This window comes from Trachurus trachurus (assembly GCF_905171665.1).
Source record: "Trachurus trachurus genome assembly, chromosome: 9".
Lineage (NCBI taxonomy): Eukaryota > Metazoa > Chordata > Actinopteri > Carangiformes > Carangidae > Trachurus > Trachurus trachurus.
Window position 1 is genome coordinate 17,825,534 of NC_139895.1, and position 15,046 is coordinate 17,840,579.

The 15,046-nt window shown below is 42.2% G+C and overlaps 1 protein-coding gene across 1 annotated transcript in view; it reads left to right on the forward strand.

The window, feature by feature from the left end:
- Positions 1-801: 801 nt before the first annotated feature.
- efna5b (ephrin-A5b) overlaps positions 802-15,046 on the forward strand; it is a gene marked incomplete at both ends in the record, with an annotated part of 88,217 nt that continues 73,972 nt past the window's right edge. The window contains one exon of the mRNA XM_083978381.1: positions 802-926. Coding sequence (XP_083834507.1) covers positions 802-926 — 125 coding nt within the window. The remainder of the gene's footprint in view (positions 927-15,046) is intronic.

A 15,046-nucleotide genomic window follows, 5' to 3' on the forward strand; every position in this document is an offset into this window, starting at 1 on the left:
TCGCTGAGAAAGGATAACAGGCTGTTCTTTTTTCTTTCTTTTTTTTTTACGCCGGAGACGAAACGCCGGGTCTAACCGTGCCATTCAAATGCCAGTGAGTGACTGACTGACTGTATGGCTTTAAAAAGTTGCCTGGAGAACATGGACATCTGACGTGCGCCACACGGCGTCATTGGACACACCGAGCCTCTCTCTCTCTCTCTTTTCCCCATCACACCGGACTGAATAACCTCCTGCGCTTTGGGTTTGCAGTAAAGAAGAAGTGTTGAGCAGTTGTCATTTGTCCTGACACTGACACACGGGCTACATCCAGTAGCTCCCTGCAGAAGGGGAACATTACCACACCACAGACGACACTGCCTGTTGTGCTGCGCATTTGTGTGTGCGTGTGCTGATCTCACTGTTTGCGCGTTAGAGGGAGAGATATTTTGTCAGCGCACGACGGATTTGTCAGTGCTGACATCCCACATGAAATAAAGCGTATGATTCAACTGGACCCTCGCCCTGCATCGGGAGAAAACACACTGACGCGCTGGTCTTTGTAACTTTACGTCCCCGTCAGCCTGAACAAGTGTCATCTCAAGTGCCCCCCCCCCAAAATCCACAATTGAATGGTCACAATTTTGCCTTCTCTGTGCTGTGCGCATTTGTATTTGTATAGCATTCACAAACTGCGCCAGAAACGCACGGCCACAGGTGAATGAGACTCGTCACCTGTCCCGGTTGAAGCGCTCGCTACAACTCGACTGACTGACCCCACACACTTCAAGAGGAATAACGTGCCGAAGTTTCGCTGTAGTGATGCTGCAAATGGAAATGGTCCTCTTTGTCTGCCTGGTGCTGTTGATGTGTGTTTTTAGCCAGGAGCCCAGCTCTAAAGTGGTGGCCGACCGCTACGCCGTCTTCTGGAACCGGACCAACACCAAGTAAGTGGCCTCACACCGGGCAGGTTTACCGCGGAGAGTCGGCGATGTTCAGTCTCCTCTCCTCGCATCTGCATGAACCACGGGGTTCGCAGGTTTGCTGGACCACATCGGTGTTTATTCTCCGCAGTGAGGGCATAATGCCAGTAGCTGTAGGTACAGGCTATAGCCGAGGACAGGAGCGTAAAGAAAAAGCTGCTGTCTTTTTTTTTTTTTTTTTTGTAATACGTGGCTGCTCACAAACAACAAACAGCGCGTCCGAGGAAAGTATAGATTTAAAAAAAAACCCGTGCGTAATAAGGCCTGAACATAACATTCACCATCTGCTGTTAGATCGCTGTCAATATACACAGTGAATCCTCCAGCGGTAGGTAGGTACAGGAGCGGAGCTGGAAAACCTGGAGCAGTAGCTCTGTGTTGTTTCTCTGTCCGCCGGACTCAGGCTGTGTATTTACACAACCCCACTGGAACCATTCACACCAGTATCTGACCAGTCTCATCTGAGCTGAGAACCTGACAGATCCACATGAGCACAAACCCTGGGTTCGAGTCCAATTTACCTACCAAATGTGTCCGCTCACCTCCTCTCTACAGCCTGCGTGAAGGCTCCGAGCCTTGATTTTGAAAAACTTCAACTGTAGGCGAAACGGGCCAAACGTCTGGACCTGAGAAAGTGAGGGGGAAAAGCTTTTGTTCAAGGGGTTTAAATTTTGCGGGTTCACCTCTAGAAAACATTAAATGTAGCCGTTGTGAGCGTCACGTATCAGTCTAACAGCTCCATCAGGAAATTCACTGCTGTTCACAAAATGTCATTTACTGGGCAAAGAGCAGTCTCAGCACTTCTCAAAGTGTCTACATGAATATCACAGAGGCACCATGGCAGTAGAATCAAATCAAATGGCAAAACGGACTAAGCTGAGGCCCAAGTGGAATTTTATGATGATTTCACTGTTGAACTTGTTCAAGTTCATGGATCCCAAGAGCTTGACTTTCTTTTCTTTTCTTTTTTTACTTTTAACATTTAATCGTTAACAGCCACTGAATTACTTTTTATTTGAAGACACCCTTCCATGAGAAGTTGAACAAAATATAATGTAATTAATTTTGGTTAAATTTAAATATTTAAATATGTCACAACCAAAAGAATACATTTTTCCTTTCTTTCTTTAAAAAAAAAACAACAAAACAAAAACATGCAGTGTAGCATTATAATGTCCTGTATTTGAACACATGGCATTTGAAGCTAATTATTGTAAAGTAAAAAAAAAAAAAAATCCAATGAAACTTGCTTAATAATAGATTTATTTGCTAAAATGAAACCTAAAAAATGCAAATACAGTCTGGGAAATAAAACCCAGTGCAGTGACTGTATAAAAAGGCTTTCATTAAAGCAGTAGTGGAAACCAGGGACTTACCCTTTTAAAAACTTTCAAAAACTTTCTATCAGTTAAACAGTGAACAGCTTCCTTATTCTAAAATGATATTTAACATATTGTTTTCCCTATATTTTACATGTTGTTGAGGATGAGTGAGTAGAGTAACACACAGAAGTCTGAAGGCACATTGTCCTGAAACTATTTCACAAGTGTACATGAGTATTTATAAATATATTTAAAGCTAAATTAAATATTGCCACAACTTGTAGGAATTAAATGTATATTCTTTTAACTTTTTTTATATTAATAAAGGGCAAGTGTTCAATGTTATAAAGATTCAGCAAAAAAAAAAGTCTGTGCTGTTGACTCTAACGGGCCACACTGGAGGACTTCAGCAAAGTTCAAATAAAAGTTTCTCAGTTGTGTCTCAGCCCTCGAGTCAAACCTCTCTCTGCTCGGACAGTCCTGAGACAGTTTCGGTGTTCAGTGTATGTGTTTGTCCAGACAACATTTCCCCTGCTAAAAGTCCCTGATGGAGTTAGACTGTACAGCCTTGTCCCAGGCTTATTAAGTCTAAACACTGCTGGTGGAGTTTACATAGATCTTTCACTCAACTGCCAACGGCACTTAGTATTTGTTGAATAAAATCCTCAGCTTAGCCTCCAAGTGCGTACAAAGCCATTAATAGCACACGGTGAATTTGTTGCACAACTATTTATATTCAGTTTGAAGTTTGGGAAAACATGATTTATTGCTTGAAGCAATTAGTGGTCAGGGGTACAAACGGAGGCTGACTGTAAGCGCTCTCCTAAAGTCAGGGCCAGTCTAGCAGGGTGCGTAAGATCCTCGGCCTGATATACCGTAGACCATGACTGTTGTGGTCTTGGTCTGTGCTCCGACTTACCCTAGCTGTTTATTTGTGGAGCGCTTTCTTCAATGGAGGCAAACACAATTTTCAGTTAAATCTTGATCCCTGCTGTTGATAGACCTACTTTAATTAGACTGTAGATTTTTTTTCACAAAAAAAAAAAGAAGTTTTGACTTGACTGGCTGCTCAGTTAACTTGATATCTTCCAGATGTGCTGACAAGTTTTCTCAGTTTCAGTGAAAGAAAAAAAAAGTGTAGTCAGAAAAAAGGGAAATTTAAGTCAATCCTGTTAATCTCACATCTGACACACTAACACCAAAGGAGAGAGAGAAAGAGAGAAGGGAAGAAAAACTTGGTGATCCACTAGTCAGCATGTATGTTCTGCCTTTTTTTTACTTTCCTTTGTGTCCGCAGTCAGGGCTCGAGGAAGAGATAGCTTCCTGAGCCTCATCTGTTTCTGAAGCCTCTGACTTGCCTGAGGAATGGAAACAGGTTTTCACAGAGGCTGTAATGCAGCTAACACCACTCACTCACTCTCACTCACGTTCTACTTACTCTAAATAGAGTTTGTTTGACTCTCACCCCTACAGGGCTGAGGCAGGAAGCCAGAGAGGTAACGTAACAGCAGAGAGGAGAGAGGGAGAGAGAGATAGCAAACTGGTCTTATTGATGACTCAGTTAATAAATATCGAGTCCCTTTCCACATGCATTACTGTACGAGGCTGGTGTGGCACTGAAACGTTGCTTGCTCGCGTCTGCCTTTGTTCTGAGGCTGCAACAGTCTCACCCAAAGTACGGCTGCTTCCAAGAATTTCCACTGTGAACGCCCTTGTGCGCACAGTCACATTTGAGTCAAAGTTGCATGTGACGCGACGGCAGTAACGTAATTTGTCAGAAATAATGTCAGCAGGTAATTTAAAGGATGATTTCACAGTTTTTCTTTTCCTCCAGGTTTGACTCTCCCGTAACATTCTTTCTTGTCGGTGTCTGAGCAAGATCGTTCAGGTCTTGTTTTACTACCCCCCAGAAGAAGCCATTTATCGCCATTCTTTTTCTTCTTCTTTTTTTTTTTGCTCTGTGTGAAATTGCAGCTTCCACAGACTTGAAAATTGCCCAAGCTAGATAATCCATCACAATGAGGCTGTAGTTTGAGTTTGACACAGAATCTGTTTAGCTTTCAATTCATTGTGCCCAAGTTGGATATTTCCCATCAGTGTTTGCAATACATCACCTAAAAGGCACAGGCAGAAATGGGAGATTGTACACGGGAACACAGACTCTAAACCTTAACTAAAAACTTTGCCTCATCTCTTTCACGCTTCAGGGGGTGGACAACGAAAAAAAAAAAGCTGTTAAAAATTAGCAAAATATTATAGGACATGTGTAATGTGCAATAATGTGGGAAAGTGAAGTAAAATACATGACTTTTGTTGTTGTTGTCTGAGTTACTGGTAGACGAAACACTCTTGACTTTTCTAGCTCAGACGGTCCGGTATATCGAATGAGGGGATCTCGGATAAGGAGGTTTTTTTTGTGTATGTGTTTGAAAGGGAAGCTTTTGTTGACAAAAAATGTTTTAACTAGTCAGAATGTCGTGCTTTTGGTTTTCCAGTGGTCTGAATTACAAGCAATTGGTAGATTAGAGTGGAATTTTATCGGTTTGGAGTCTCATAATTTGTGTTAGCTGTGGCACGGTTGTGTCTGCTGAGTGTTTGTGTTGTTGGTTGAGTTGGGTAGGATCTGAAGGGGATTTCCTCGCTGTTTTGCTGGCTCCACTCCACCGTTGTGTTTCACAGCTCCAGCTTGAGACCAGTAAGTTGCGAACTTCTTTATTTTTCTGAATAACACCTTTATATCCCTCTCTCTCTCTCGTTCAGCACACTCACATTTTCTCTTTTAGCTTTCTGCCCTTGGCTCAGTTTCTCTCATAGTTTACACTTTGAGAATTTTTTGGGTTGTTTTTTTTTTGGAGCAAGTTTAGAGCAGTGTAAGAAATCTTCAAGTTTTTATCTGTAAAGAGATCCTTCAACTTGAACTTACTAAAAATAAGGGGGCATTTCTCCCCGTGGATTCTGCCCTCTGCTATCTCTGACTCTCTTTGCTTGTGAGTATTTATTCTAATGAGGGGACAGACTGTTGCCCTAATGATGTCTCAGCTGTAACGCCGAAGAGATGGCCCTTTCCTTCCTTTCTCCCCCCTGCCCTTTTTTCTTCCCCTTATCCCTCCCTGCCTCTCTTCCGTGTTGCCTCTCAGTGCTGCCTCTCTACGTCTCTTTCTCTCCCTCCCTCTCCCCCTCTCTGTCTCTGTCCCTCCTTGGCGGGTAGAGAAAATGAATGAATACAATTAGATATTTCGGGAGTCCCTCCACGGTTTATGGTAGAGAAAGACGCACAGAGGTCAGGCACACTCTGAGAGGAGCTCAAGGGGGGAGAGGTCACACATAAATGGCGAGGAATAACGCAGCAAAAAAAAGAAAGTTGGCCTGTGAATGACAAACTAGAAACAACTGTAGACCCGTCCTTGAAGAGGAAGTTGTTATTAACATAAACAGTTAGATGAGGTGGTGATCATGCAAATCTCTCAAGGTGATCTGTATTTTCCTGCATAACTTGTAGTGCAACAAGCATTTTTTTCTAAAATGCTGCTTTGGGTGTAGTTTTCACATTTTCTAAATGTGCTGCATTGTGGAGGCCTACATACTGTAGTTTTGTTGGTGGTACCAAAGACAACTTTCTTTTGTTGCAGTTGTGTCTTTGTCTTTGTCTGTGCATGTTTTTGTGTTTGAGCATGCGCGTGTGTGTGAGCCATGAGGTCATATAGGGCTTGTGTTCTCTCCTTCAGACTCATATAATACCAGAATAATTCCCTCTTATTCATTTGGACTCACCATTACCTGTTACAGACCAGTGGGACATGAATAAATGTCTTGTGTATCTGTCCGTGTGTTTGTGTGTGTGTGTGCAAATGCTGGCTGTACACTTAACAAAGGCGTGTATGCACGGAGGTGGAAAGTTCGTCCATACACCCATCTGACCAACACATGTGAAAATTGTATATTGCAGCACTTGCTTTTATTTATAATTAAATTTCTGAAAAACTCTTATTTTTGAGAGGAAAAAAAAAACAATTGTGTTGCCTGTGATTGCTGAAGTGGGTAGTTTTTGACCTCATGCGAGACTTTCATGTCCACCTTATCATTTTTATACTTAACTTGCTTGGAGCTGTTTTACTCCACTGCTCGGGCTCTTGTCACCCCCTCCTTTGCTCTCTGTCTGCAGAGTGATTAGTTCTCGTTAATGACCCCTTGCTCTGTCATTCTTTTATGCCTGTGGCTCTGGCAAGAACAAGCACCAACCGAGCAGCGGGGACAAGCGAGTGTAGGGGACACAGAGACCGCGAGGCAGAGGATATTGAAAAATAAACACACGACCTGACGGAAAACCACCAAACTGTAAAGATGGTGTTGTGCGATGTAATACTTTTATTAGGTTTAAATGGCACTCTGTGTTTTCTCACCAGACCTGTAAATGCACTTTCCATTTAAATTAGAATTTTTTTTCTATTAACTAGAAAATGAGCCCAGCAGGCAGTAGTCAATGCTTAGTCAATGTGCTTGGCAGAGCAGCTGTTCTTCAGCGTGCGGTGGAAGAGGGGGAGGACTCTTGGCCGTGACCCTTGCGGAGGTGCTATGCGGCGGACAGAAGCAGCCCTGTCGCCGGGGGTGCCTGGTGGGCAGGCTGTAGCCTTGGATATGCTAATTCTACTGAAAGGCAGCTTACTTATTTATTTCTTACTACCGTATCTATTTATCTATCTATTAGGTAGAGGTAAGATGCGACAAAAGTAAAAATGCCTCTGTGCCATTGTGATTGAGTTATGGCCTACAAAATCATATTCCTTATACAACAAAGACCCATGGTTGGTTGATACAAGCTTAAACAAAAATCAAATCATCAAAATTTCAGTAAAAATGAAATATAAAAGACAATTCCAACTTCAACTGTGACTTGTACTGCATCATACAGTATCTCCCGAAAATAACCGCGATATATATTTTTTGCATATTGTTCAGCCCTAATATAATTATATGTTTTTTTTTATGTATTATACAGGGCTGAACAATAATGTAGAAAATCATATTGCGATTATATTAGCAGATATTGCTGTTACAATACGAGTCTTACCTATATAATATATGATAAAAACATGATGTTGGCGTGGCGTGGATATGATTTGTGGGCTGTGGCATATCTGGCAAAGGAAATTGCAGCTCATGTAGTGTATAAATAATTGTTCAGCCCTAGGATTTTAGCTATACATAAACATTATTTATTTTAAAAATTGTTATTTAATAAATGCATTCTGAGCTTCTAGGTTACTGGGTTGGTTGTAAATAGCTACCCTGAAACATTGTGTTTTGAAAATCTGTCCTGCGCTTTGTGCTTTTACTCTTGAGAATTGTTACAGCTCTTTGACCTTCACTGTGGTGATTCATTTACCTTAACACAACATCGGAAACCCTATGTTTGCTCACGATTTGATATATACCACTCAGCCTGACCAAGGTTAAATGTGTTGAATTGGTATTAAGAGCCTTAAAAATACAATCATCAATTTAAACATTAGGTTATCCACCAACGAGCAGACTGGGTCCCACATTGTTACGACAGAAACGGACAGTATTGAATGGCAGTTTCATTTCAGTTGCACATGTTTCCCTTCTTTGCCTAGGGAACCAGATTTTAATGTCCAGGTTTTTGTTTTCAGAGTAATCACTCCAAGGTCAGATGGAGTGCTGAAACACTGTTATCAACTGAGCGATCTGTCTTTTAGCCCTCATTCAACCATTGGCTCTTAGGGGAACAGTCCGTATAGCACTACTTGGAAACAATAAAGTATTAACCAGCTTATGCAACAGCCGCATATGCCCAGCTCGATGCAAGACTTATATCCTGCCATGAGAGCGATACAAATAATTTCCCACTTTCTTGCTAGTTGGTTGCCTTTCTACTAGATGCATGAATTTATTCAGGGGGCAATGTTTTTTTTCTATCCCCGCTCTTGCTGTCTCAGTTTCACTCTAAATTTCAAAGTTGGGGAACGTTTTTTTTTCCCCTAACTGTTTCTTTATTTTTCCTAAAGTTACTTTGTGCCACCACAGAGCAGCTGTGGGGCCTTGCAGTCAGTCCAAAGTTGTATTTTTACTGTGATCACTCAAGTAGATTTGCAGCTAATATGAACACAGCAGACAGAGAAAGAGAAAAAAACTATTCTGCTGTCAGGTTCATTTCACTCCCATCATTAGAAAAGCACGTTTCGTTTTCAGAGTCCTAAAAAGGAGTGATTAACAGGAATATGGGATCGCTGCAGGTCCGAAAAGGCTCCAGACACGAGTCCCGGAATCTCGCTATCGTGTATTATAGGGACTCGTTCATGGCTGAAAATGGCGCTACCATATCCGTCTTCAGCTCCTCTGCTCTCCTCTGTAAGATGGAGGCTTAGAAGCAGCTGTTACTGTAGTAACGCTTGGTTGATCTATCACCCCTGACCAGAAAGGGGCGCTACTGAGAGGGGTCTGATAGCCTCTTGTGCCCTCTCCTCTCAGTCAAAAAGCATTTCAAGTGTACAGTTGGGGAGAAAAAGCCACATACATGTGCTTGATTTTAAAGTCAGCTCTTTCTGTTATGGTTGATTTGACCTCGTTAAACTCATTTACTGTCAAAGTCATACTGTATTTACAGGACCTACACTACAGCATGTGTAGGCCAAAACGACTGATGGGTTTCAATTTTCTTTTCTGTTTCTGTCAGTGTTCACAATTCAACTGGAAAATGTGACGGGAACTATTGAGACTGTTCACTTTTTTTTTTTTTTTGCCAGACACATTTTCCACAGATAATTCCTTTCATGGTAGGCTGGCTTCGGACCTTACACTGCCGTTTTCCTTATTTAACTTGGGGGGCTGCGGGGGAGTGACTGGATGTTTTTCTAGCTGGGCAGCAGTGTGGAGAATAGATCCCATAAGAGAACACATCTCCAACTTGTGAATAAAGACCTAATTGACGGGTTGTAAGCTGTTGTAAATGACTCATGAGGTAATTTGTCTTCACAGACAGCAGAGAAACACACAGGGACTGTACGATTGTGTGGTCTCGCTTTCCCTTTGGAATTTAAACTGTCTGCTTTTTTCATTTTCAAACTTTCATATCTGCAAATAGAAATTGTAGAGGTCATAAAATGCTGCTTTTAGCCTGTGATTGTGTTATCACGTCCTCACCTGTTAGTATCCTTGGAAAGAGTGCCCAGCTTGTCATGGTTTTCGTTTGCTGTTTTTTTGTTTGCGTCGGCACAGGCATGAATTAAATTGGTGAAGTGAATTAACGTGAAAAGACTAATTGATTCCCTGGCCTTGTTTTTTTTTACTATCAACACCTTCTTTATAAAGTTCCCACTGCTGCAACTGCCATAAATATAAATAAACAAACAATCAAACAATGTCACTTTCACTTTGTTCAGTCTACCGTTGTGGTGAGACGTGCCAATAATAAGCTAGCGGCATTAGCCCGGTTGAATTGACAGTAGAGAAAAAAATACTAGCAGCCAATACACCCCCTCTCCCACCCTCCAATGCCAGGCCATGAGACTGAAAGGCGGCCATTGTTCTGCTCTCTCTGTCCACTCCACATATCCACGGCTGAAAGTAATGCATGTGCTTTAAACGGAGGGAGGAAAAAAAATAGGGAGGGCAAAAAGAGAAAAGAGCGAGTGAGAATGGTGTAAATGGCGAGGGGAGAGAGGGAGAGAGCACAGCTGAAGTTGTAGTACACTTTCAGACAGAAAAAGGGAGGAGAGGAGGAGTATAATGGGAGCGCCAGGCACGAGGAGAGAGGCATGTAGTCGCCAGGGGTGACACAGTTGTGTGGAAAGGAAGAGGTGGCAGTTTCCCCTCATTTCCAACTAGCCTCATCCATCCTCTCTCATCTACTTCTTTCCACACCATCCAGCTCATCTGCCCCCACCACCACCCACCCTCCATCAACTTCTTCTCTGTCCTTGCCAAGGTTTAAAGATGCATGCGGCTTGATGTCTGCCTCTGTCTCCCTGGTGGAGGGACCGTGGCTGGTCGGTGGTGGTTCTCCAGGGGACAGACTCTGGGTCTTCACCCTGAGGAGGTGTTGTCTTTGCGGTCTGGGGTTCGGTGACACCGGGGCTATTTTCTACAGAGATAGGATTAAGCCTGCTCAGGTTCAGACCCCTGCTTTGTCTCCCCTGACACTGAAGACGTCCCACACACAGGGCTGTGTTTACTTGGGAGCTCTTGCTCTGGTTCCAAGTTGCATCTTGGACTTTACGTCAGTGAGCCATTGCACACGGTGCCCTTGAAAGTGAGTTTTTCACTGAAATGCATGTATCACAGCTGAAATACTAGGGTGTAATGTAGCGGCTTAAAACAGGGAGTTCATTCCAAAACGCTATATATCTGCCGTGGTGACAAATTGGCACAATAAGAATGAGCTACTTTTGTCCTCAGAAGTAGATCTACTCTGCAAGCACTGGTCATAAAATGATGTGTTTCCTTTCACTGTGATGAATAATTCGGATAATTAAGCACAATTGTAATTCAAATGGTGGTTAGCTCATTTTGAAACAAATCTTTGTCTTCGACTCAGCTTGGGGTCTAATAAGGCTAAGTGGAATTTTGACCAGAAATTAAATGCTAAATTGAAATTGTTTGAGTTGTATCCTACTGTATTAAAAATGTCTCAAGACTAAATTTTAGAAAACGACTAAAGTGAACTTCCAACGGCGACTTTTTTTGGGGGTTGAAAAGCTCTTTTGGTCTCCTGGCTCCGAGCCTTTTAGTAGGCAACAGATGCTTGTCTGATGTGAGCTCTAAGAAGAATCTGGAATCAAGCAGATAATAAATCATGTTTAAAAATGTAGAACACAGAACAGAGTTTGACGTCTTCAGTTGAATCTGGGTTTGATGTTCAGACAGGCGAGTCTTCAGTGTTTTGTGTGTACCGATGTCCGTGCGCCCTACGTTGTCCATGTCCGTGTGCTCGCTGGCAACCCCTGCACATGCACATCTGTATAGTTACTTAGTGCGCATGTGTAAGTGTGTATTTGTAAGTGTGTATGTGTGTGTGTGTGTGTGTGTGTGTGTGTGTGTGTGTGTGTCTGTATGCGTGCGTGCAGTTATCCTGAGCCGACCTCTGCTTCGAGGCCTGCTTTAATGAAGCAGCAGAAACACACACCCTTTACTATAGCAGAGCACAGCACTATTCTTGACCCAATTCTCCGAGCCTGCTCCTCTGAGAGCTGCTTGATAGTTTTCCCATTTTGTGAAGTTACATTGTGTGTGTGTGCACATGTCAGTCTTTGTTTATGTGTGGTGGTTGGTATTCCAGTGTGAAACTGTACTGAGTGTGTGTGCGTGTGCGTGTGTGTGTGTTTTTTTTCCCCTGAAGGGAAAACGATTGATCCCCAGAATGTGTGATAAATCCCATCTTCACCCTCTCCTCTCATCTGAGTGCAGCTTTGACTGGTCTGGCTTACTCCGAACATTATCCCACATAACCAAATATGACACCCCAAAGAACATGGGCCGACAAACTCACACATACACACGTACACACAGACACCAGTTTCGTTTGGAAGGGCAGTTCATTATTTCTTTAGTGAGGTTCAAGTTGCAGGAGATGTGGTATTTATTCTGGTTGTTTATTTTCTTCCTCTAAATCAGCGAGCAGTGAGCCTTGGAGTGCAGCAGCCTTTGAACCGCGGCCTATCCCATGACTGCAGCCCTGGGTATTAACCCAGAGCCACTGAGAGGCTTAAAAAGCCATCAGCTCATTGTCCGGAGACACAAAAACCCCCTTCCTCCAAAATCCCCCCCTCCATCCTTCTCTTCTCTTTCCCTCCTTCCCTCCTTTCTTAAGAATGCCTTGAGCTGGCCTCTGCTGGCATTCATATTAATCAGTTTTAAGGGTCTAATGAGATAAGTGAGACTTAAGGGGAGTCCCCAAAGTGGCCTAAGCCCTCCGGATAAACAGAGGTGATGAGCGCTGCCTATGGCTACATCCTCAAGAGTGTGTGTTTTTTTGCCAGCATTGTCATGCATACTAAAGTTTTTTAATGTCCTTAATCTCACTGTTGAGCTTTGCAAACCAAGGCACCACTGAACTAGATTTATTGAAGAGACAGTCAGCACTTTGCCTCCTGAATGGTGAGGCGACGATGGAGTGGTTTCATGATTTAGGTTTGTTAAGGGGCTGAGAAGTGAGTGCATCTGTGAAGTTGACCACCATCTGATCTTTTCCGTGATAGCCCCCCCCCTTTTCCTAACTACCCCACACTCCCCACCCCACCCCACTCACCCAGCCAGCTAATGCCCCCCGTTCCTTATCCCGCCAAGTATCCCTGGAATATAGGGCAGTCTGGTTCTTCCCGCTCTTTTGCTGCCTGTGCCATATTGTCCTCTTTTTCTCTTTCTTCCTCTCTCCTATCTCTGGGATTACCAGATCTGTAACTGTAGCATCCTTGCTCATGGCTCTAGGGGTCCTGCTGAGGTGACCCAGCATGCCCACTGTCAGCATTAGGCTCAATGTTGTGGCTGCAGTTCTTGACTGACAGTTGCCCACGCTCTCTTTCTCTTCCCCCCCCTTGTTTTTCAGTTTGTTTTTCTTCTCTTTTAATCTTTTTTGATACCATGCGCCACCCTAACCTCTGTCCCATTTCTACTAAAGCCCTCATCTCCTCGACAGACAGACAGACAGCTACAGTGTGTGTGTGTGTGTGTGTGTGTGTGTGTGTGTGTGTGGCACTTGTCAGACACAAAGAAGTAAATATGGCTGCCATGTCTGCATCAGTTTTTTTTTAATGTTCAGAAGAGACATTTGAAAATTGCATCAATTTGGCAACTGTGATTAAAGCTACTCAGCACAGATAACCAGCTCATCTGTAATAATCTGCTCACACTAAACCAGGTGTGGAAGTCAGAGGATGAGAACAATGAGCACAGAGATTAAAGACCTTTAAAAAAAAGAAAGAAAGAAATTCCCAGGAAAAATGCATGCTTTTGATTCAATTTTTCTTTTTCTTTTTTTTTCTTTTTTTTGGTCCAATGAAAGACTCATAACTGGCTCTGTGAAAATAATAAAAGAATAGTGTTTTCCGGACATTTGGGCTCTAGAGGGTCTGACTAAACTGAATTGGTAGAAGTAACTACTGGAGTAGCTGTGAGGCGGGACAAGTCCTCAGAGAGTTCAGTTTCACCTGCTGTTCTGTTCCTTTGGGCCGCAGGACTCCACGACCGGAGACATTCCAGCCAGGATTAGAGCGTGCATGGCAAACGGAAGCACAAATAAGAGGGAGCGAAGGACCTTTTCTTTTTTTTTCTTTCTTTCTTTTTTTTTTTCTTTTTTATACCAGACATAAAATAGTGTTTGGCCTGGCTGCTTTGTGGCGAATAGGCTTTTGACATTGGTAGAGAACCAAAGCAGAACCAACATGTTTTGAATTTTGGCATTAAAAACACAATTCAAAAAGTTAAATTATGAGCACAATTAGGGTAAAACGTTGCAATGATTAACAATTAAAACCAATTATTAAAAAAGTAATTTTCAACTAATAAAAATCAGAATAAATAGCAGCTGCTCTTCTAAAAACTGGATAATTATGTTTTGAAAAACTGTTTTAAAATGTATTATCATTATTTTTTAGGGATTTTCTTACAATATGTACATATTCTATAAAATATACAATGGAATTCAATCCAATATGTAAAAAAAAAAAAAAGAACGAAAAGAAAAAAGTTTTTGTCCACCCTGTATATTTTACATTGTTAGGCCATTTTTTACTCCATTATTTCTGGTTTATTTTATTCTTGTAATAGATGTTCATTATTATATATTTTTGCTCAAACTTAATGAATTTAAAAGTTTCCACCAAGTTTCCGTACAAAATGCAAACTTGTATTCCATTAATTACCTTTTTATAGAAGAGCCCGACAATTTGCACATGTTTGAGTATTATTTTTTATGAGGTACAGATTTGAAGTCAATTATGAGCCTGTGGGAAAACAGATGCATCATATTTCTCACTTTGCCTCAAAGCGTGTGCTTGGGTTTGGGGTGGAGTGATGAAATATTCATTGCTGTTTGTGATCTCTAAGAAGAGTAGCACTTGCAAACCTTCGCACGCAATTCATGAAAAATGAAGTCAAGGTAGACGATGTTTTGAGCATGAAGGTGATGGAAGGTTGTCTGCTTGTCTGGTTTCTATGACCTTAACCATAAACAGTCATGGTGGCTGCTAACTGTCTACCTTTCCTCTATGGGAGTTTTATCTGCTATATCGCATAATTATTTATTATTTCTGATTTGTTTTTTTTAATTTCTTGTTTAAAGTTGTTTAAACATAAAGATCATTATCACATGTTTGAAGAAGAAGAAACAGTTGTTTTTCTTGTTAACAGATTGACAGGTGTCAGTCGCCAAGTCTGTGACAGTGACTCGTCAATGTGTGAATGACATCAGATCCACAGCTGCTTTAATAATGCAGCCCAGCCACACTTTTTATATCATCTTCTGCTCTCCATCCTCTCCTTTCTCTGGGATGTAGAGAGCCGTCCTTACATTAAGGCCAGGTCAGATTGTGTCTGCTGTTGTACATTAGCAGCACAGCCTTCCTGCCTGTATCAGTGGTAAGAGGAACATGGCACGAAGATGGCTGAATTATTCACACTCATAATCGGCCTTTATGTCCTCCTGCCAAGCCTGGCCCCACTGTTATTCTAGTGCATAATTGATAGTGCTCAGAAGTGGAAAACTTAGAATAGCAGAAGTAATGCGAAGCGAAAGTGTAGTCAGGCAGC